The sequence below is a fragment of the Ptiloglossa arizonensis genome, chromosome 3, assembly GCF_051014685.1.
Source record: "Ptiloglossa arizonensis isolate GNS036 chromosome 3, iyPtiAriz1_principal, whole genome shotgun sequence".
NCBI lineage: Eukaryota > Metazoa > Arthropoda > Insecta > Hymenoptera > Colletidae > Ptiloglossa > Ptiloglossa arizonensis.
Window position 1 is genome coordinate 3,999,081 of NC_135050.1, and position 24,490 is coordinate 4,023,570.

At 28.6% G+C, this 24,490-nt stretch overlaps 3 protein-coding genes and 2 long non-coding RNA genes across 24 annotated transcripts in view; 3 read left to right on the plus strand and 2 right to left on the minus strand.

Annotated features, from left to right (window-relative positions):
• Positions 1-2,207, minus strand: part of LOC143144606 (popeye domain-containing protein 3) — a 33,071-nt gene extending 30,864 nt beyond the window's left edge. For 8 of the 14 annotated variants that reach the window (XR_012991466.1, XR_012991463.1, XR_012991464.1 and 5 more), the window contains exons 1-4: positions 1,577-1,861; positions 998-1,172; positions 634-895; positions 82-449 (exon numbers count right to left, since the gene is read on the minus strand). Coding sequence is in view for 7 of the 14 variants with exons in the window: in XM_076307199.1 (XP_076163314.1) it covers positions 82-449; positions 634-856 (591 nt within the window). In the remaining 7 variants the exon portion in view is untranslated. Of the gene's footprint in view, positions 1-81; positions 450-633; positions 896-997; positions 1,173-1,576; positions 1,862-2,146 lie in introns of those variants that run through there. The other 6 variants (XR_012991462.1, XR_012991461.1, XM_076307192.1 and 3 more) reach the window with 4 other exon arrangements.
• Positions 2,208-2,402: 195 nt separating this feature from the next.
• Positions 2,403-4,692, plus strand: LOC143144353 (centrosomal protein 20). 2 transcript variants are annotated; one of them, XM_076306679.1, is made up of 5 exons: positions 2,403-2,606; positions 2,691-2,826; positions 2,920-2,978; positions 4,085-4,294; positions 4,379-4,692. In XM_076306679.1, exons 3-5 carry the CDS (start codon positions 2,951-2,953, stop codon positions 4,516-4,518), a joined length of 378 nt encoding a protein of 125 aa, XP_076162794.1. In that variant the 5' UTR covers positions 2,403-2,606; positions 2,691-2,826; positions 2,920-2,950; the 3' UTR covers positions 4,519-4,692. The 2 variants fall into 2 exon arrangements, with proteins under 2 accessions (XP_076162794.1, XP_076162795.1); XM_076306680.1 differs by having other exon boundaries at positions 2,424-2,442.
• LOC143144352 (uncharacterized) lies at positions 4,688-23,411 on the minus strand. 6 transcript variants are annotated; one of them, XM_076306677.1, is made up of 17 exons: positions 23,358-23,411; positions 21,109-21,282; positions 20,377-20,560; positions 20,035-20,269; positions 19,645-19,884; positions 19,337-19,503; positions 18,879-19,247; positions 17,645-17,906; positions 17,167-17,407; positions 16,646-16,955; positions 15,520-15,589; positions 15,141-15,428; positions 14,750-15,064; positions 14,347-14,640; positions 9,943-10,194; positions 9,214-9,450; positions 4,688-7,686 (listed from the first exon to the last, which is right to left on the minus strand). In XM_076306677.1, the coding sequence occupies exons 3-17, from the start codon at positions 20,540-20,542 to the stop codon at positions 5,247-5,249; spliced, it is 5,886 nt and encodes a 1,961-aa protein (XP_076162792.1). In that variant the 5' UTR covers positions 20,543-20,560; positions 21,109-21,282; positions 23,358-23,411; the 3' UTR covers positions 4,688-5,246. The 6 variants fall into 6 exon arrangements, with proteins under 6 accessions (XP_076162792.1, XP_076162789.1, XP_076162790.1 ...); XM_076306674.1 differs by lacking the exon at positions 23,358-23,411 and adding an exon at positions 23,021-23,215; XM_076306675.1 differs by lacking the exons at positions 21,109-21,282; positions 23,358-23,411 and adding an exon at positions 23,021-23,216.
• On the plus strand, positions 17,826-20,253 carry LOC143144354 (uncharacterized). The gene is made up of 6 exons (XR_012991404.1): positions 17,826-18,090; positions 19,202-19,366; positions 19,445-19,511; positions 19,655-19,772; positions 19,844-19,970; positions 20,096-20,253. It is a non-coding gene; the product is annotated as an uncharacterized LOC143144354 (long non-coding RNA).
• On the plus strand, positions 22,838-24,179 carry LOC143144355 (uncharacterized). Its single transcript, XR_012991405.1, has 3 exons — positions 22,838-23,053; positions 23,905-23,955; positions 24,028-24,179. It is a non-coding gene; the product is annotated as an uncharacterized LOC143144355 (long non-coding RNA).
• Positions 24,180-24,490: the final 311 nt, after the last annotated feature.

Here is a 24,490-nt window from a genome sequence, read left to right on the forward strand (position 1 = left end):
GTTGTTCATATATATGTATAGGAACAAATTCTGTGACATCAAGTCAGAGAATCATTCTTCTTCATTCTTCTCTTAGCTTACCTCTTCAACTTCCCTTGTAAACTTGATAGGCCTGAGCTTGTAAAGAAGCGTGCATACATGGACGAAGTTGATGGCAACAAACAGAGCATTCCAGAGAGCAGCGTCCAGCCAGCAAGCTATTGTCCAGCCCCACAAAGCAAGAAAGGCACAGCCCACGAGTAGAGTGCACCTTAAATAGAGTACACCGTGTATGCCACTTGGTGCAAGGTGTGACAATAGAAAGAAGGCATTTGCTAGTTGAAAGTAGATGTGATTCACAGAAATTCCTTGATAGGGTTGGCAGGTAAGAAGTCCATACAGAAAAGTTGGAGGCACTATCGGCGAATGAGGAGAACCAGATCCATGACCGACCACTGATAAACCAGTAGCTGCAAAATATGTTTATAAATATTAAGGAGTACATAGCTTAATATTGTAATAATAATCAAATTTTAAATAATAAAACTAAAATGTGATTCTTTAACAGAAAGTATGTAGTCATAATATATTTTGGATGTATTCGAAATATAATAAATAATAAATATTTTGTAGTTATTATACAATTAAACATACCCGCTCTATTATCAGTAGTCACATTCCTACATTCGTCGTCTTCATGATGTGTTGAAATTGGTAGTGTCACTTCTGATGTAACAGTATTATGAGGAACATTAGATGCAGCTGCATTCGTTAAGCTGGCATCAATACCAAAAGATGTCCAATAAAAGAATACAAAGAATAAAATAAAAGCACGCCAGCCTTCTCGGCTTCCTATAGGATCAAAACAGATCCACATCCCCGCATCACCACCAAGCTAAATCAATTTCGTCTTACTCTGTAATATTAAAATAAATGTTTTCCAACAACAAAAACTATGAAATTAGATTGACACAGAATATTAACAAAATCAAAATTAGTAACTGTTTTTGCTTCGTACTTATTCATAGAAGATATTAAATTGAATGCTATATGCCGCTTACAAATATCCTGTCATTGTTCACATTTCTACTCTCAGCTAAAATTAGAGCTCGAAGACAAATACCATCTTGTAAACTTCAAATTAAAGAAGGGTATTTGCATTACCAACAGCTGCAGGAAGACTATAGAAACATCTGTAATATAAATATACATATATGAACCATGGTCCTTTATATATTTTGTTCTATAAATTTTTCATACTCCTTTATTTATCAAAAATATTTGAGTATATCTCCAACAATACAGATTTTAATATAAAATTAATGGTTATTTAATATTTTACATTGAAATGACATGATAGAATTAGCGACTAAGTATGTAAAAATCCAATAAAACAAAAAAATAAAAATTTCACTGTTGTTTGTAATAATTTAAATTTAAAGAATTTGTCATATCCACTAATTAACATTATTTAATAAATCTGTAAAAGAGAATTAAATTTTGAATAAATTTATTTTATGCTGATTTTTGCATATTAGCGATCGAGGCTATTAACACACGTTATAAAGTATCGTATCGAAATCAATAAATAACTTACTCATGGAAAATTTGAAAAGATGAGAGCGTACGCAAGGCATACAGATGAAAAAATAAACGGTGACGTCGAGTAATTTGATAGGCGAAATAAACTGAACCGTACACGAAACAAACTTGCTTATCTAATGAACGTCAACTAGCAGAAAGACGTTACTCTAGCAAGGACAAGTACAGGCAACGGTAGAGAACTGGGAAGCAGAAAGGGGATAAAATAGGCCACGCGGCCCCTAATTTTAAGTTCGTTCAAAAATTTACTAGCAAAAATTAACATCGTACGCAAACAAATGCAAACTACATTGCTATACAACGCAAAAATTATCTACAGAATGAAATGTATAGGGTGACAAATAAAATATAATAGAAAACCCCTTATGTCAAAATCGAAATTTTAAGTTTTTATGAATACGAACAACCTGTGTTTTCATTAACGAGTAACTTTTCATTATTTGTCAGTGATATTAAACTTATAATCTACAAATTTAAAATAAAAAATTTGATTTAATTTGCATTAATTGTTCGTGTTTCATTACTTCTTTCCTTAGTAATATACATATATTTTAATTACACTTACTTATTTACCAGTTTACAAAGCATTAAATTGTTTTTAATCATGTGATTTCGATTTCATTTTGTAAAATTCAAAAAAGTGATACTTCAAACATTTTAATCCGTAATTTTACTAAAAATAAAAATTGTATTTTAGGATCCTTTGCATGGCTATATATGATATCGTATATTTGCAAATAGGTTTGAGTTTGAGCTGATTTGAATGCATGTACGTATGTATGCGATAGTGTATCACAAAGCTGTATTAATTCTACGTTTGAGGGGAATACGACGCATCAAACACATTCCCTTGTTTTCCTCGTAAGATTCTAGTGTTGTTCGCTAGATGGTGTTATTTAAAAGTTTATTTAAAGTTTATAATATATTATCAACTGAATAAACAAATTATTATTTAATAGTATTGCATTTAAATAAAAATGTAAAATATTGGTTAGATGTATCAGAATTTATTCTTAAAGGACATGGTATCTATTTCATACAAATTTGTTCATTGGATTGTTTATTGAATTGTTATAAAGTTCTTATTTTGAAGCATTCATTGTGTTCAGATCAGACGTACCGAAATTAATTCTCAAAGGATACGACATTTACCGTTTCGGAATTCGCCTATAAGCTGTCCCGATAAATAGGGGGGATATCGCTTGACGTTTCTTTTCCCCTCAAAAATTAATGCTACCAGTGCATGTATGTACGGCATACACAATGTCATTATAAACAAAACTTAAAACACTATTTACTAATATTTATTTGATTCCTGTATAACTTCTTTTTTTTTAGTTTGTTTTGATCTGTAAGATTGGAGATAAAAATGACAACGGAAAAGGATTTAATCAATGGTACATTTTATCAATTTATTCCTAAAAATTTCTATTACTTATTGATGCCTAAAAGACATTTCTGTCTTTGTTGTTTAAATATGAAAATTTTATTCAATATTACATATCTATATGATTACATAGTTTATAATGAATTATCAATATTTATTTTTGTCATAAGCAATTTAAAAATCAATGAATTCTAGTTACTATAGTTTACTTCAAAACATATTTAAGTAACATTTAGTTTGTAGTATTGACGTTCCAAAGTTATGATTCTCTAAAGCTCTTACAAGACATGAACTCTAATAATGAACCCAAAACTTGTAAATTTTTAAATAGCAGTGCTATCGTTAGTAATAATATAAAAAGACAAGTACATTGACAAATTATCAAATATTCCAACTTTTTACACTATAAACAAATTTCGGGGACATCCTTAAGTATAGAAAACTGATATAGTATTTAATGTGTTAACAGAAGTCAGGTTGCATGAAATATATTAATTTACATTATTTAAAATAAATTTTGATCACTTACATTTCTGTATATTTATGACAATTTAATTATAATGATAAATAGGAGATAACTATTAAACATACAAAGTTATAAATTTTATGTACTAATGATACTTACACTTTCAGTATAATTTTATAAAAGAAAAAGGATTAGAGATTATGGAAAATTTGTACCTATTTTTTTTCTGTCCTTTTGCTTGTTATAACGAAATTATTTGTGGAGCAAAAAAAAATTATTGCATGGATATCTTCTGTTAAGAATGCTTCTTATGCAATTGCAATGTTTGCAAGAGAATTATTAGCAATTGAGCCAATTTTGACAAATTTGTAAATATGATTAATGATGAATCTGTAAAGTGGAATGCAGTTAATATGTTTTGCATGTTTCTTACAAATCATTGTGAGCGATTGGAAGATCTCCATTCATATAGTGACTTCTCTTCTTTGTTCCAAAGATAATCTTGTTACTATATCAATCATTGGCAACCCTATATAATGTAGTATGTGTAAATATATGTAAAAACCATTTTACTCTAAAATAAGTTTTAAAAAACTCATTATTTGTCTCAATTTCTTTTAAAAATTAAAATTAATACATTTTTTATGCAGCTGTAAGGGATTCACTTAAAGTTGATGGAGAATTAGGCCGTATAAAAGCCGCAATGTGTTCGAAAGTCATAAAATTATTGGACAGCTCAAACAAAGATAGTAAAGTCAAATTTCCAAAGCCATCACAAGATATAATACTTATAAATGAACTTATTCGAGAATATTTAGATTGGATGGGATACAAATACAGCTCCACTGTATTTGCGGCAGGTATTAAAAATATGTACTTAATATATAATATTGTAATGTATAGATCGCAAGAAAATATGTTTGGAAAAATTGTTTGCATTTTAGAGTGCAACTTATCAAAACCACCTCCAAGCAAATTTTTGCTTGCCCAGAGTCTAAGAGTGAAAGAAAACGATGGTACCAAAAATTTAGCTCTACTCTGTAGTATTGTGGAAACGGTGAAGAACTTAAAAAATGAAAATTAAAGTTTAAGAAGCTTTAGGCTCTAAAAATTGAATATCAAGAGTAAACAGGATTAAAGTTTCTATTTCCAAATAGTTATTTTATAGTCAATTATGATATTTAAAACACATATAAATTTTCATTCTTTACACTTATACAATATTTTATACAACAAAAATAAAGATAAGTTAAAAGAATTTCATCTTTTTATTTCATGACATCTTTTACATATTGACATTACATTACGAAAGTACAATATAATGCTGAGATATTGGAGATCTTAAATATAACTGCTGTTGCTTCCTAAAAGTATTGTACCAGATTTCTTAATGATATCATTATCTACTGAATGCTATAATATACATCACTTACTGTAATAAATTTACTTACAGCATTTAATTGTTGAAATTGAAATGTGGACAATTATATATAAAGGCCTTAATAACAGTTCAAAATTAAATATAACAAATTCAACGTCGTACTTTGTTTTTTAATTCAGTTTTTCGTTAAATGTTTTGATTCCAAAAGTATTGATTATTAATAAGTAATAAATCAATAAAATGTCTGTTTCAAATTAACTTCGAACACTGTTACAATATTATAAATACAGAATAAGATCTACTTTGTTTCATATTGTTTTGGTGCATATAATTTTAAATAATTCTGGTAGGGAATCTTACATTAAAAAGCGTTCACAAAGAAAACTTCTTTTCAGAATTCAATTTTAAAATAATACGGACATTTAGTGATATCATTTGTGCTTTGACTTCTTTTTCTTCTTCGCCTGTTTATTTCTACTCTTTGATTTTTTTGATTTCTTTTTATGTTTTTCCTCGTCACTACTTGTATCTGACGAATCTGAATAAGAATCTGAGTCCGAGCTACTATCTCTTTTAACAGATTTCTTTTTCTTATGCTTCTTGTGTTTCTTCTTCTTTTTTTTGTGTGACTCATCTGAACTATCGGATTCAGTACTTGAGGTATCCGAACTGCTAGATGAGTCTTCGCTGCTCGTAGATTTTGAGCGTTTCTTGAGAGATTTCATTTCCACTTCCTTTTCTATTTCTGGTTCGTCAAGTTTGAGTTTCTTAGCGGGTAATGGTACTATTTTACCATCTTCACCGTCCGATTCTGAATCTGAAGCACTATAATCAGGCTCAAAACTTGCTTCATCGAGCATACTACGCTTACGATCAGAAACAAGTCTTGGATTCTTCCTTTGCTTTTTTACAGATTCTGTAACTGGAGGTTCAGGATTTTCATAATTTATTTTAGTTTCATTAGTTTCAGGTTTTTCTTTCAAAGCAAGGTTTTCTTTATGTTTCTGCTTCTTTTCTAAGTTTTTCTCCTTATCTTTTTTATGCTTCTTGTCTTTGCGTTTCTTATGTTCTTTAGATTTACTTCTACTTCGGTGCTCCTTTTTTCTCTTTTTATCTTCTTTTGTCTTTTTGTCTCTTCTTCTGTCATCTTCATCATCCTTACCTTTTAAAAGACCTACCTTTGGAATTTCGCTTCTTTTAAATGTGCAGGTTGGCGTTCTTCCTCTTCTTTCTCTATCTCTTTCTTTTTCCCTATCTTTGTCCATTCTGTCTCCTTTAGAATCATTTCGACTTGACCTAAAGTCGCCTCTAGAATCAATTCTTGGATCGCGTTCTGATCTCATGTCATGTCGTTCACTTCTAAAATCATTTCTATCTTTCGAACGATCGCTGCGGTCTTTATTATCTCGTTTTCTATCATCGAGAAATACCTTACGTTCATTTCCTGACAACGGTAATGATGAATCTACACGTCTATCTAAAAGTGGAGATATTCTTTTATCTCTACTACTTCTAGGAGAACGACTTCTAGATTGAGTTTCACTCTTTGTCTCGCGTCTATCTAAGAAACTTTTAATAGGGCTGATTTTCCTTTCTTTGTTTTCTTCCACTTTTTCACCCAGTCTTTCTTTAGCAGAAAGCCTTGTAGGTGAGTAAGTTTCCGGAACTGGCTTAAACTTCGTTCTGTCTAGTTTAGCTTTCTTCACTGGTTCTGTAATTTCAACATTTCTTTCATTCCGTCCAACATTTATGGTAACGTTCACGCTTTTTCTTGGTTCTCTGTTAGGTTCAGTTTCAAGTACTTTGGGTTCTGGATTTTGATACAATACTTTTCTACTTTCACTAATTTTTTTAATCTCAATAGGTCTAATGGCATTAATAGCTTTCTGAAAAATTGCATTTTCAGCTCGTTTTAATACCTCTGAAGTAACTACTTTCGTCGATTTGGGTTCATCCATTTGTATTTTTTCTACTGGTGATTCGCATACTTCTGATTTTTCTATAGTATCATCTCTTTCCCATTTAGACAATTCTGGCATAGGAGCTAAAAATTCATCTTTTTTCGGCGATTTTTCTTCTATTACAGTACCTTTATCTTCTGTTTCATTTTCTGAAAGTAAAGAATACTTTTCCGTAATCACAGTATTTATTTCTGCATCATCGAGTCCACTATAAAGACTATCAATAGGTTTGATTTCTGATTTTAACTCTGGAATTGGTTTAAAATTAGGATTCGGAGGATTCGTTCCAAATTCTGTATGATCAATTCTTTCTGGACTGGCTTCATTAAATTCTGGAGGCTCTGGATTCATGGCTAGAGATTTATCTTCAAATTCTTCTTTAATTGATTCTTCTATGATAGTATCTGTAGGAAGACAGTCTATCCTGTTATCAATATTTTCATCCTCGCTGCTGGGTTTTATGACATCAGTTTTTATAGGTGACATAGCTTCCTGTTTATTTTCTACTATTAAGTCTTCGTGTTCAACAGATTTAATAGGCTCGTCTTTTGCGATTTCTTTTTGACCTGATTTTTTGTCTTTCTTTTTCTTTTTCTTTTTTTCTTTTTCGTCATCCTTCTTCTTTTTCTTGTCTTTAAGTTTCTTCTCTTTTTTCTTTTCCTCATTCTTTTCTTCATGATCCTTTTCCTTTTTCTTTATACGTTCTGGCGATGTATCTTTTGTATCTGCCCTACATTTTTGCGAATAAGGTGTTGGACTCTTCCTATTCTTTTTTCTTTCTACAGAACGTCTTTCATAACGTTCGTGTCGGTCTCTATCTTTTTCAGCTTCATAATCTCGTTCACGTCTGTCTTTCTCACGAGTACGATTTTTATCATCTTGTCTGTGACGATCTCTTTCATCCCTGTAACTGAAATAACAGTAATTTTTTACATTTTTAACAACAAACTTCAATCAGAGAGAAGGTATTTGAAAATCGTGTAGTTAAAATCAATAATTCTTTTAAATATAATCAGTTAAAATTTTGTTTTTTCACATGTGGGTGACCATAGTGAGCTATTTTGTTTAAGTTGTTAACGATTCTTATTATTAAGAGAAACATTATTATGAAAGACTTTATAAAATGATTAATTGATATATTATTAATTTGTTCAGACTAATTATCATATCGTAGGTTGAATATATTCTATACAGTGTTGCAATTTCTTTCTACTCACTATGGTAACATCTATTTCATTGTCTGTGTTCCATATTTTGTATGAAAATAATATCTATCATAATTACACATTCAAAAATGTTAAGGAAAAAAGAAAACAAAAAAAATCTTAAAAAAATTTGAAACCTAAAGCGTCTATACTGAAGAAACATCGAGAAATATTTTGACGAGGTTCTATGTTTCTTAAAAAAATCGTCGCTTGTTACCGAATATTGCTCCAGGTTCCATCGTGTTTTGTCATGGTATAGTTAGACAGTTTATTGTCCGGTTCAGAAATGCATCGTTATCGACGATATCAACGTGTGTTTATTTGTACCTAAATAAAATTATATACAAAAATATCGGAAATAGAGAGGGATAGAAGACTAGTGGATTACAAAATTTTGAAAACGTCGTCCATCCATCAATAAATTATCGTGCTTTAATGCATTCATAATTTATATGCTTTTGAAATTTTCACAGTCTAGACTTAGTCGAACCAATACATTTTGTTTCTTCTTTTTGCTACTGATTCCAATAAATACTGCAGTTGCAAGGGGCAAATTTTTTTTGTTCCTTTTCGTTTAGAACAAACTGACTCGAGTGCAGACGACTTGTTACTAATAACAAATGTAACCGTTTTAGTGTGAATAGAATGTTTCTATAAATCGCATATATATTAAAAATATTTTGGAATATGCAACAACAAGAGGCGATAAAAAGTTGCTCGATATTGCTTCAGTGTAGACGCAGTTTAAGAAGTAAGAGACTGTACTAGTAACACTTTGTGACGATTGTTTGTGGTCGAATTTTATACATCATATCAATTATAAATTGTTCGAATAGAAGTATTCACTTTCTTTTACAGTGAATTTTATTTTATTACTTTCAAAGTCATTTTATCTTAATAATAATATTTGCAAGACTTTAATATAAGATTATAAGAGATAAATTATAAACGTTTCCGATGTGAATGAAAAGACATACACAATTGACGTGGCACGGAACAAATTAATTTCTTATGTATTGAAAATGATTATTTAGATTGCAAATGGTAAAATGATTGACGTGGCACGGAACAAATTAATTTCTTATGTATTGAAAATGATTATTTAGATTGCAAATGGTGAAATGATTGATCTTTTCATTTTGTTGTAACGACTTCCATATTTCGGTTTATTACAGGATCAAATAGTATGGATAAAATCTATATATAAAACATTGTTCAAGTAAGGTACACACCGATCTTTCTCATAATCTTTTTTCTCAAGGTGCCTATCGTCATCTCGTCGATCACGAGTATTATGTCTGTCATCTCGCTCTTTCTCCTTCTCTCTTCTGTCACGATCATCTTTTTCTCGTGGTCTGTCGTCATGATCTCTGGATAATGCTTGTCTTTCACGATCTTCGCGATCTCTATTTAAAACTCTCCTATCTCGTTCGTCTCTTTCGCGTAAACGATCGTCTCGTTCGCGTCCTCTGCAAAAAAATAATTACGTTCTTATTACATTTTTGTCGAATTTACAAAATTTGTTTTCAACGGCGACATAAATATTTTATATTTAATTGTTAATACAGTTTACAGGGTATTCGCATTATTGTAGATTAATGTTTTTTCTGGTAATTGAATGATCTCACTCGCTGCCAACATAATATTTTTATAGAATATCTATTTGTAATCTCTAAGAAATTGAAAAATTATAATTATTTTTTAATATAATTAATTATTATCGTTGTACAGATATTTATCACAAAATTATAGGACTTCAGAATTTGTTATTTTTTAAACGATTTAAAATGCTCCTTTAATTTTATAATGATTTATACTTTTATTGATTATTATATTATTCATGATTTCCTTATCTTAATTTGCCGGGTATTATTCAAAACTAGCAGTGTTTTGTTAATTTATTAATATTTTTGTAGAAGTTAGATTTGAAAATTATTTTAGTGGATAAATGTTTAAATTACCTGTCTTCCCTTGAAGATAGTCTATCTCGTTCTTCAACATCATGATCCTTCAGAGAATGTTCACGATCTTCCTGATCTCTCAATAAACGCCGATCACGATCATCGCGTAAAGATCTATCAGAATGCTCAACGCCTGGTGGTGAGAGATCGTAGTAACCCTCTGTTCCAGGAGGAGCAACGTCGTCAAATCTTTTTTTGTGAGGCACATCTCGTAAAGGACTGCCAAAACGTTGTGTAGATGGTCCAGGATACCTGTTGACAAAAAATTCATAAAAAGACGTTTATATTTTTGTTAAGTCACTGTAAAAAGCATTATTTAAGTTTTACGCTATTAAAATGAATGTCATGTAAGTTTGTCAATTTACAGATTATTTAAACTTTAAATAAAACTAAAAGCTGTTACACATTTAATTTGTACCCTATAAATCTACATTCAATTCATTAGTATCTGTAGATTTATGTACTTTTAAATAAAAATACTCATTAAAATATATTATTCATATTTAATTACATGTAACTGTGTTTGATTCCAGATTAAAGTATTACAATTATTTTTAAATTAAACATCGTTGTCAAACAAAATTTAATTTAACTATTCTTTTTTTCTTACTACAGAACTGCCATGGAAAATTGAGACCTTTGTGTGAAAATTACATTAAAGCTGAAAAGATGAATAAATAAAATTACCTAGTACCAACAGATTAAAGTTACTGTCTATTATATCATAAAAACGAAAAATAAATAAATCAACATTTATAACTTCAATTACATTCTGAATACAATGAAAATATAATTGTACCAATTGTATTCACCAAACATTAATATTACATAAATTTACTCACCAAAAATGCTACCAAACCATATAAATACTAGCAAATTAGTAAATATAGTATACAATATATTTCTAAATTTTAATCTGTATCGATTTGTTCATTTTTTTGGGCAGGAAACGTACTCTGTAACACTTTTTACTTCAAGCACTGAAAATAGACAAAAGGAAATGTATTTTTTTATGTTACAAATGTTGATTTGGCCCTGAATTCACCTGATTCAGAAACCATGCAGATCTGTCAATCAGCTGGGTAGCTTCCACAATCTCCAAGTAGGTCCTTGCTGTATACACTTTTCCTTGCTTCTCTCTTCTTCTTTCACTTTTTGGTTATTTGTATATTTCATAACGTAATATCATCATGTACATACAAATAATATCTTATATGCATGCAAATGGTAAAATTATTCATTCAACAACATAGAAATGAAACGAATTAAAAAAAAAAAGAATGTGAACAAAGGTATTCGTGTTATTTTCATAAAAGTATTTCCTTATGTCGCGTATACAAAATTACATTCTTTGCAAGTAATACAATATACCACTATAATGATATTAAAAGAAAACGTAACATTTAGAAATACAGTATTAAAAATACTTATCCTGTTACAAACAAGTATAAAACTCAGTGTTTACATAGGTATCAAAGTATAAACATAATTTAATTTTTGATATTATGAGCCTATTTTGGTAAAATCAACATTTACCATGAAACACAATAGTTCGAGTTTATAGTTTTAAACAATCTGTTTAACACATATGATGACTAGTTTTATGTAAAATATATATAATTCTTTTGATGAAAATCTAAATGTTAATATAACAGAAAATTTTTTATACGTATTCACACAAATTGTTAAATATACTAATAAATTTTTCTAATTTGATAAAATTTTGTAAATATATCACAGCTTCCTAGGCAATGCGAAACATAAATGTCTATTCGCGTTTATCCCATTGCTGTTAACACAATGTAACTTCATCATTTTTTTAACTATTCTTTAAAGAATTGTATTAAAGTTTTTAAATTCAATATTATACTTACATAAGCTGATTATATTTACTATAACATCATTTGCACATAATTTTTAATATCAATGCCTTCAGTGATACTACTACATGAATTAATATCAATGAATTATAAACAATTAATGAGGTTTCTAATTATTTGAATTAACTGTTCAGTTATGTAAGTAAGGATTGATAAATTATCACAGACAATACAATGTTTAATTTAATTCTAAGTTGTATCAGTTTTCTAAATTATGATGATGCAAACTAATACATTTAACATAGGATAATTTAACAACAATTGCAAAATTTACATTGAAAAACATGAAATTAGAAAGAATCGTTCAAAATAAGTAAATTTCAATCCAATTTGTTCCTATTATATTATAATGTACCGAGTTACTTAAAAATATGTATACATTATGTACTTATATAACAAAAGAAAGGTAAGTATCTTACTTAGATTACATAAATGTTAGATCCTTTCAATTATATGTTTTTCAATTTACATGTAAAACCTGGATTTTTATGTTATTAAAAAAAGCATATATTATTTTTAATATATATCACTAGCCTTTTTATTGTTAATTATAGTTGTTCTGATATGCTAACTCCTTAATTCTTTTTTGTAATTGTTTATATAGCTGTAATTAATAAATATCATATGTATGAAATAAAGTTTCTTTTAGAAATGCTTATAGTATTGACACAATAGTATCTAATGAAAATATTTTAAACAATTCCATTGACGCGGAATAACGGGCGATATAGACATCTAAAATATCAAGTACATTAATGTAAATGTGTAAAAAAATCCAACAATTCATAAAAAAACTGGACCTAATAATAAAAAATAAATGCACTTCTATTTATAATTTACATCTATTAAAATCCAAGTCATTTGAATCTTAATTATTCAAGATTTTATCTGATTAGTAATACTATTCTCTACATTTTATAAAAAGACATTGTTATACAGTTTCTCAAATAAACGTATTTCATAGATAGAATAACTTCATAATATATACAATTTTCACTGAATTTGTTGTGCTGAATTTTGTGTAAATTATGAATAGAGTCGTAAATTTCCGAGAATCATCCAGACAAATTAAATATCATCTTCAAAAATGATCTAAGTACTTTTATGAAATTTGTTCGTAATATACACAGTATTTTTTAATAAAAATACAGTAAAAGAATACAACAGAAAATACACATACTATATGTATAAAAAGACACACGCACCCGTTCACACAGTCTTGTATTAACTTGCATTGAGTATGTATGTCAAATCCATAAACAATTAAAAAAGTATTAACGTGCGCTTTTTATTGTCATATTTTAGTGAGATCTTCGTTTAAGTTTAATAAGTATGTATTTATGCACGTTTAATAGGTACACTTACAAAGAAATAATTCAGGAATGATATCATAACTTCATAAACTATATTGTGAACAAAATAATGACTGTTTCCAAATTAATAAAGTATCCACAAAACAGTCGTTACATTATTTACAATTCAATAACTGATTTCGATATTAATGATTTATATCCTAATTATTTTATCACAGTTATAATTAGTTTGTTATAACAACTCCTTGTACCAAGAATACATAGCAATAAAACATAATAATTTTATGTTTATTTTAATTATCATTATTATTAAACAATCAAATAATTTATCGAAATGCAGATTCATGAAATTAAATCGTTCCTAGTCATGTACGAAAAGTTAAAATACCTTTATATTCTAATATTATCTTTATATCAATCCATAATAGAAAATCTCACAGCACACTTTTATTAACATATCATTTTACGACGACAAAAGATTTGGCTTTCTTTGAATAGTTGCATAAATCTGTTATTCTTCTTTTATAATTTCTGGAAAATATCTTTAATAAATCAATTTAATACATCTTCTTTTAACGGCGACCTAACATTTTTTTCGTAATTAACACATTGACTGTCACGTCTGTTTTCCATGTCTAGGGATGTCCATGACATTTGTTCAAATTATAATGTGAAAAATCAACAGCAACGTTATTTAAAAGTTTACAAATATTAAAATTCATTCACTGTAAACATTTTAAAGATACGTTAGAAGTTTAAACCGCTAATCACCAGTGATCATCACCAGTAACCATTGTGGCAGTCAACATGTTAATAATTTGTTCCATATTATACATTACATTTTATTGTAATTATATAATCTATTAAAATTGAAAAAACAGATGACTCATATTTTTATTTAAAACTGCATGTACTAACTTACCAATTTATACAACTATCTCTGTACGTGCATGTGTATGTGTTGAGTAGTTTATAACCATATATGTATACGTATGTTTATACATATATATACATATATACATATATGTATATGTTATCTAAGAAACGTATTTGCATACACATTTTCTTTAAACACCATAAAATGTATCATTTTCGCTTTTATTACATTCATCATGACTCCGGAGCGGTCTTAACCGGAACAGCGGCATAAGGTACGGTAGACTGTCTGCTTAGCGTGTACATGAATTAAAGTACTATTGAGGCGGAAATACCTGTTGTAGGATTCATAATAGTCTTTCCTGTCCGTAGGCGGAGGTCCCAATGACATAAGCGGCGGTGGGTGACCTCCAGTGACTAGATGTGGCAGCAAAGGTGGTATATTATGTTGAGTTGGTTGGTTCCTTATTGGATACCTCGGTATTGGCCTCTCTCTAGGAGGTAAATCACGCTCTCGATCTCTGAATTGATAATCATGTACTGGTGAATCATTGTAATAACTATTAAATCCTTCCCTAGGTTCGCGTGATCTTGGACGTTCTCTATCGCGATCCCTCTCTCTTTGAAATCTAAAAGCATTGTATATAATTATAATTTATAATTGCATGAAAAATGATTCAGAATTTTGTTAACTATGATTTAAGTAAATATTCTGACAAAAATTATTCTGATACATACCTTAGAGGTGATCTAGCTGGCGATCGATATCTAGAAAGTATTTCTCGATCACGATCTCGATCACGATCGCGATCGCGGTCGCGGTCGCGATCGCGGTCACGGTCACGGTCACGATCGCGATCACGATCACGGTCTCGATCTCGATCTCGATCACGGTCTCGATCCCGTTCTCGTTCCCGTTCACGCTCCCGCTCCCGCTCCCGTTCCCGATCTCTGTCTCTGTCTCTATCTCTGTCTCTATCTCTATCTCTATCTCTGTCTCTATCTCGTGACAACGATAATCTAGGAGATTGACTACGCGAATACGATCTAGATCTGTAACAAATATTACATATTTTATACAACTAACATGAAACATAAAATTAATGTTAAATACTGTGCTTTAATTTACCTGCTAATTGAGAAACTTCCACTTCTCGATCTACGTTTTGGTGTGCGACTTCGCACTCTAAGAGGTAGAGGTGATCTTGAGGATCTTCTTTTTGAAGGAGGACTTCTAGATCGACTTAAACGTGTCGGAAATGGTGATCTACGGCCAAATGAACGTGATCTAGACCTACTGTAACTACGAGATCTTGATCGTGTTCTACTTCTTCTTCTATGTTTTCCAAGTCTCCTGTCGCGTTCATCTTTTTCTCTAAGCATTCGTTCAAAAGCTTCTAGTGGATCATCAATTATACTAAAAAATAATATTATTAATGATGCAAGGCATTATTTACACCGTCGATTTAATACCATATAATTATTTTTACTACAACATATTAACTTACCCAGGTGGATTGCCATTATGAATATTTCTACTTAATCCAGGTGGTGGCGGTTGTAATCCTCGATAACCAACTGAAAAAATACATTATATAAAGTAACTAATACATTTTAGTTTATTATATTATAATGTGTAATAAAATGATAACTGGCACATTTACTAATCAGTTCTTTGGCACATTTTTATATTGAATAATTTAAAATCAAACATGTTATGTATTGTAAGAATCTTCTTAAACATTTTGAAATAAGACATATTGAAAATTATATTCCACAAATAGAGACCATAAATTTACAGGCCATATGCTCTCTTTGAGATGAATCTAGAGATTGAATCATGACATTCTATGCAATATTTTTTTCCAGTAAGTATTTTTTACAAACAATTTAGATTTAAAGTATAAGAATCATTAACTTTAACAAGGAAGTGTATTGGATGAGTAACATATGGCATCTGCTTCCTAAGTAAATCATAGTTCAATTCCCTATGTCCCTGTATTCATTTTTCAACTTTTATTTTGTATAATTAAATTTGATATGACCTTACTAATCAAATATTGTAATCCATTTATATAAATCTTTGTTAAAAAATAATAGACATTTAAATTGGTGATCTTAACTATACATACTTATTTTATTATCTAAGTAAAATAAATATAATTCCAGCGTAAATACACATACACACGCGCGTGTATAGATCACAAAACCTGACAAATAGAATTATATGAAATTTAATAATTCAAAATAACAGATAAAAATACTATCTGCAATCACAAACATTCAAACTTGAAACCTGATGAATTATTCTGTACAAGGCACATCATTTGGTTTGTAAAATCATGCTTCCAAATATTATCAAAATATCCGGGATCACAGCTATAACGTATTTTACAATTCATATTGTCATATTTTTCAGTTTAACATACTTTCAAAGATGGTGTCAAAGATGGCTTCATAAATCCATTTATAGATTAAAATGAATCACCTTTTACCATTAACAAATTAATATTGACATAACTCTGATAATTAAGGAAAACTTTTTTTATTAAAAATTATGTGACTAATGTTTCAAACATTTGAAAGGTTTTAGGAAGTTTATGCTCCAAGCATGTTTCTTAAAATATTACTTACGATGATGCAATCCCCTAATTGGCCGTGGTGGTCCATTATAATTTCGAGGTGGTTGTGATGGTCTATATCCTTGCTGTTGATAAGGAGGTCTTTCATATCGTGGAGGTCCATAGTGAGATCCTTGTTGATGAGGATATATAGGTATTCGATGACTCATATATGGATCTGGCAATAAAGGTGGATTATGTGGTGGTACATTAGGTGGAGGCTGATTGTAACTTGGTTGTGGGATACGATCTTCTCCTGGTGGAAAAGGTAAAAGAGGTGGCTGGTTGCCAGAAGAAGGCACATGTAAATGTGGTTCATCAACCTAAAAATGATTATATTTGGTAGTTATGAAATAAATCTTACATTTCATAAAATTCAAATCATTTTAAATCATTAAAACTAACTTTATAAACATTTCCTATAGAAACTCTACCATTTTCGTATTTAGAGTAACATATTTTTATTTAATATATAGAAATAAATACAGTGGAAATTTTTAATCTATATATTATTATAACATATTTTGCACTCACTGTTGGAGTGCCTGGGCGATCTTCAGTTGACCTACGTATGGCACTATCATAATGCATACTAGGTGGATAATGTCCATCATCAGGCGGTCCTTGATAATTTTTTGTTGGAGGTGGGTTCATTAAATGTGGTAATGGTGTTCCTTGAGAACTGTAATCACTGTGTTGAGAATGTCGAGGGGACAAGGATCGTCTTCGACTTACTGGTCGTAAATTTTCCATTCTACGGCCACGCTCTCCACTTCTAAAGAATGATACAAAAATTATACAATAAAAATAAAATAATCTAATATAGATTGGTATTATAATCACAATCACAATCAAAAATTTTAATTGTTTTCATTTCTTAATTTACCAAATATTTATAGGTTTTAATTAATATGAATGTTATAAGCTATAGAATATTATAGTATGCTATAAAATTAATAATTTACTAAAACAAATAGATTTCACTTTAATGTTTTTAGTAAAAAATGATTACCTGTCACGATGACCATCTCTGCTAAAACTTCGCCTACGTTCTCTTGGTTGCCTCTCTCCCAAATATTCATTCTCACGATCTTTCTTTTCACGACTTGGAGGATCACTTCTTTCTCTGTCCCTTTCTGGTGAGCTGCCAATAGCAGGTATTGGAAGTAATGGCTCTGTCCCTGGAGGTGGTGGTACCTCTGTTTCCTCGTCTGTAGTCAATTTTGTTACAGAATCACTTTGCAAATCAGACTCTGATGTTGATTCAGGAAGAGCTATTAAAAATAAATAATACTTTTTATAATGATTTGAATATTTTGTTTTATAATATTAAATGTTGAAACATTTTTAATATTTTACATCCATCGTTGCAGTGCACTATCTTTAATTTGAGGTTAAGTGTAGACAATATCAGTTAGTTTGATAAACTTGAACGTAGCTTATACACTATATTATATCGTAAGTTTATGCAATAATTGAACTCATCCAAATTTTGCAAAATAATCGTGGTGTATGTTGTTAAGACAGGGAAAACATTGAAACCGAATTTGTCGTATATGTTCTTTAATGGCGTCACTACCCGGCGACTTGGAAAAAAAAATAATTTTCTGAGAAAAATTCACATTACGAAAATAATTCTTTCTTTCTTTTCGTATTTTTTTACGAGAAAATTATTAATATTAGACCACCTTACATATATTACATAATTAAGTATAATAATTGCTTTTTTTAATATTTTTACATTTGTTAAATATATTTTAAACATAATTTTATTGTTTCCATATCTTAAATATAAATTTGTATTTTTAATTACATTCAGTTTAAATAAAATTTGTATATTATCTCAAAATTGCATAAATAGTAATCTTTCTTAAGTTATTCCTATTGACACAATTGAATTCACGTTCAAACATCCTTGCATTATTGCACTATATTTCTCATTTTTTCATTTCCTAATATGCAAAGTTTTAGTAAATATTTTAGTTTAAAATACTGTATTAATAACAAGCAAGAAAAATTTAAAAAATTATTAGTTACGAAGTACCAATAAATTAAAAAAATTTATTTTATGATAAATAACATATAATAGTTTAATGATACAAATATTATACAAAAATTTTGTACGATTTAAATTCTATACTACAAATCATCCCAATTGTATTTAAAATAAAATTTGTATAGAAAGATATGGAAACACAAGAAAGGTACAAATGAAAAATACTATAAAAATGAAAGTATATACTTACTTGTTGTTTGTGGTTGCACATTACTAGCTGGAAATTGTTGTGGAGCCGATTCAATGTTTGTTGATTGTGATTCTGTATATTCTTGAGAAGGTGTATTTGTAGCACTTGGAATTTGGGCAGATTTAATTTGACCTGATGTTTGATTTGGGACTTGTTCAGCTTTCTGTTGTTCCATTTGCATCACAGGTTGCCTATTTGTTTGTGTAGGTTGTCTATATGTCTGTCTTTTAGCATATCCAGTCTCATTCTTAAAATTCATTACAGCATTTCGTAAGAAACGATTTGGTATGAGAGTTTCTGGTGAAACATCTTTTTCATTACAGTCTGGACATTCATGTTCTTCGGATTCTAATAAGAATGTACGGATACCTATTGCACAATATGTAAAAATAATAAAAATGTATTGAAAAAGTACATTAAATTATAATAATTGAAAATGTACAAATCAAAAAAATTACATTCATCACAAAATGAATTCCCACAACAAGGTATCATTACTGCATCAGTTAAAAGATCTTTGCAAATGTTACATAATAAGTCCTCCGGAATTTCTGGTTTTTCCACAGCAGGTTCTGGATCTTGTGAAAATGGTGGTCGTTCTTTTTTCCCCTCTTTGTAAGCTTGACTAAAAATGTAAGAAATATTTACAATATTAATATTAAACTCAAATAAATTTTGTTAGAACTGGGAATATCATATGGAATATTAACAATTTAAAATTGATTTGACTTGTGGATCTTACATTATTTTTGATACTGAAACTTACTGATCAATAGCTGGAACTGCATACTGGCCTGTAGGTGTCATCATAGCACCAGGAACTCGTGGCCCTTCTACTGGAACCATAAAACTCCTAGGAATACCTGTGCTTTTCTTAATTTCTATGGGCTCTTGGTTTGTTCCAAGTGGACAATTCTTTATCCAATGACCAGGTTGATGACATTTGTAACAACGGTAATTTGCAGGTACATCACCAGTTTGATTGGCTCCACGTATTTTCATATAACTATTGAAGATATTTATTATGTATTAAACTTCAGTATAAAGATAACATTCTTTCAAAGAAAGAATTGTTAATAAGGAAATAAATATGTAAGTAAATTTACATATTCATTATATAGAGTATGAAACAAGTTCTGCTTCTAAATTTGCATACTTTGATGGATCATAGTCTTGTGTAGACTGAGTCATCATTGCTCGAATTTTATCTTCTTCAGAGCCATCGAGCCTTGTAAGATCTACAGCTCGACCAAGATTGGCTTCATCTTTTAAATTACTAAATGAAGGAGTTTCATTTCTATCCCAGGATCGCTTTTGTTGTACTGTTAATGGAACTCTAGCAACAATAAGGCTAGTATTCTTTGCAATTAATGCATTATCATCTGTATAATCTGAAAAATTAATTTTAATATTACACATTAATTTATAGACACATACCATAAAAATTATATTTCAATTATTATAATAGGAGAGAATGATAAGAATGATTTATATTTGCCTTCTTTAGTTTGGGCATTTGTTATTTGCAAATCAAAATCTGTATTCTTTCCTATACGCTTTTGATGAAAAATAGCTTTTTTTAAATCTGCTACAGAAATATGCAGTCCATCAAAAGACACAGTGTCATAATCCAAAGTGGATTTGAATTTATAATGTACCGACATCTTTGTTATTTATATATCCTGTAAACAGACAATAAAAAACAAAATTATATATACATGTATAATTATTTAGAAAGATTAAAAGATTAAACAAACCACTATAAATTGTTAATAATTAAAGGTATTTCAAAATTGTTTTTTAGTAATAATAATAAGTCACATAAAGGAATTCAATATCAATACATCTAAAGATCATAATATGAACAAATATCAGTCTCACTGAACCACCAATTTTAACAGAATATTTTTCACTTCTACCTTTCTTATGTTTTAAATAGTACTTTTAGATCCTAAAGAAACACTATTGATTTATAATTAGAATGTATATTATGTTTCTGAAAAGAATGTCTCTATATCCATTAATTTTTTCTATGCGAGCAAAAGAGCCTTCTCCTTCATACAAGTATCTTGATTGTTACTAAAATTAGTAACTTTCTGCTCACATAGAAAAAATTAATGGACAATGGCTGCATGCTTTTCAAATGGTACATTTGTGCAATACTTTGAACTTGCAACAAAGAATGTAATACAAAGAGAAAAAATTTCTACAAAATTACCTGAATACTTACCTCATTATATTCTATGGGTGCATCTATAAGTTAAGTTAACACATTCACTGTCCACTGACCCACATGTGGATCAAGATGGTTTTAACTCAAAGGTATGCTGACCCACATATGGGTTAAACTAAACTTCATGTGACAGGTTTATCGCTTCTCTGGACCTGTGAGTGATGCCCATTCCTGCTGATCAGGACAGTGAATGTGTTAATTCTTTTCAAACACCCAGTACATGTACATGAATAGTCAATAAATGCAATTAAAATGTTGTAGTTATTAGAGTAGTTCCAAAAAGGCTAACCAATTTATATTATTGTATAAGCTTTGATGATTTTAAATTCCTTTAAACTGATTTGTTAAATTTACTTTTATTCTATTTTCATGATGTTACAACAAAATTGTACAGAATCTTAAATAATGTAAATAAATGATCTAAATTATACAATTTAAGAAAATAATGAAGAATACATTATTCAATAATAATAATTAAACTAGATTTCCTTACATTTTCAATACTTTAACAACTTTTTTTAAAAGATCCATTATGTGTAAGTCAATAAAATGTTATGAAATATTCTTTCTTATTGAAAAACATCAGAAATATTAAATGGCACATTTAAAAGTTATTTTAACATAATTCAAGGTATATTAAATATAAGTGCACATATATATCAGATTCAAAAATAAAACATTTCTGTATTACCTTACTTGTACTATTTGAAATTACATAAAGCACAGTACATAAAAGTGAATAATTGTTTACCAAAATCCATTCATACAATTTGTTTTATATAACAATTATTATAAATACTTTTATGCTGAAAAAGTTGAAAAATATATTTATATAACACATAATTTTAGATTTGACATATTGATATTCATTTAATAATATCAACTATTTATTAATTTCTAATAATAAACACTTTCATTTTCTTCTTCATAACAAAAAGTTTAAATAAAAAAACTAAGTTTACATTTTGATGACTTACATGTACATCTACATGTTTAGATGTGCAAGCTTCTATATATTCTTAAATTTATTCGTACCTTGTACGAATGTATACTATATGTATTAATACAAAAATACAATATATATAATTAATAACAAAAATTAATATTTTTCAATTATTAATGTTTTAAAACATTAAAACAGATTTTATTAAATAATACTATACATATAAAATTTAAACATCTATATTATTAATATAATTTTACTACTGCATTAATAAACAACAATTTTATAAATATAAAATATTATATAGTAAAACAATTAAAAATTTGATACAAATGAAAGTAGTTGCGATTAATGCAAATAATATGAAAGTCCAAAGATATAATGAGAAGGGAAACTAAAAACTTCTAATATATTTACAATATATAATATTTCAATAAATCTTTTGTACTTTCAATTAAAAGAAAGTAAATTATATCCTGTCTTAAAGTAAAAAATATTATATTATATTTAATATATATGTATGTACACATATGCACACATATATACATATATATGTATGCATATAGGAATATATATAGATATATATATTTCTTCATTTTTCATTTAGAATAATTTTTAAAAGACTTTAAATTTATGCAGGCAAATAGGCTAATATTTTATAGAAGATACGGTATATAAATTATGCTTAGTATACATACAAAGGTACACAAATTAAGAATATAGAAACGTAGAAAAGTAGACCTCTTTTGTCATCATAGGTTAGTAAAAGTTCACGTACAAGAAGACGCTCAACATCAGCTAATTAAGAATACGTTAGAAATATTCACGAGTTTAAGAATTTATGTTGAAGAATAAATGCAAATCATAATAAAAATGGAGTTATTACCTATTAACTACAAGTACTCACTGTAAAATGAGTAAATTCAAATAATGCAAGCAATAAACGTATTTTCATGGAGAACATACAAACATGATTCCCGACTTCTGACATGTTGCAAGGTATGATAAATCTTATGTGATATCTTTCATAAATCTCGAAATCATCAGATATCTAACCTGTACACATATGCATGTACTGACTCTGATAAAAGTGAGACATTATGAACAAAACACTGCAATCGTAAAACTGAAAAACACCAAGTGACTATATAATTCAGTTGGGTATAGTAGAGATGAAACAGATTGAGTTTATAGATGGCACAATCAATAGCACAACATGTCATTTCTTACGTTCAAAATAATTCAGAATTATCCAAATTACTGTACATTCTTCATTACAAAAAGGTCTAATTTTGTTACATACTTAATTTTAATGTATCATTCATGATAAATAAAACGGATAAATTGCTACTTCGAATATATTTCACTATTACTTTTTACACTATAGAGTCATTCTCTAACGCATAAATAGAAACGTAATGGTACACTAGTTCAAATGGATTCTGGTCAATTCAGGGGAAAGTCACTATGCTTCAGTTTACCCCTTCCCCTTTGCACGTAGCTCTTGCGCGCGCTGCGTGAGATAGATGCGCAAAAACATTATACTGCCGGTCGCATTACGAAGTTACTTTATTTTGAAATGTCTAACTTAATAGTGTGTTATTTAAATCACTATGAAATAACAATGTTTTGGCAATAGGTTATAGTATGTAAACTATTCTTTATTAAGTACATATCTATTATGTTTTTAGAAATAACTCTAATACATGTAACGTATACAACGTTGCATGGCAGTTGCATGAGTCACTATAAAATAATGATTCTATCAACATTTTTCTAATAGATAAAAATATATAATTAATTTAAGGATTCGATTATTATATAATAAATATATTTTGTTATATTTTTAGGTTTAACTTTGGTTCATGTCATTAAGTGTCATTTTATTGAATCATTGTGAGGTAAGAATAAATAATTTTATTATGAAATATATAAATAGTTACATATGGATAAAAACGAGTAATTTTATATAGGTAATCTACTACCATCTTTTTATTTCATATGCACTTCTGAAAATTCATAAGTACCACAAGATGACTTCATAGATGATTAAAAATAAGAGTTTTGCACATACATACATCATGTATTTTAATTTATGCCATATGTTCTTTGTATTATAATGTATTGTGATGTATGTTGTACTTCATCTATATATTATAAACAATTTTTTATACTTCAAAGTGTTCTATTGCATGTAGCATATTCTAATGTATTTTCCACATTCAGATGTATTAGATATTAAGTCTATATAATATATTTATGTATATTATTTAACTAAAAATTTTAAATATTAGTTACATATGTTAAAATTAATTCTGAAAATATAATTGAGATGTATTTAATAAATAATAGTTTAGTCTGTGAAGTAATAACCTATTTTATATTTTATATAACATGACTTGTTACTAGAGCATTTCTATTTTGTAGCAATTTAAA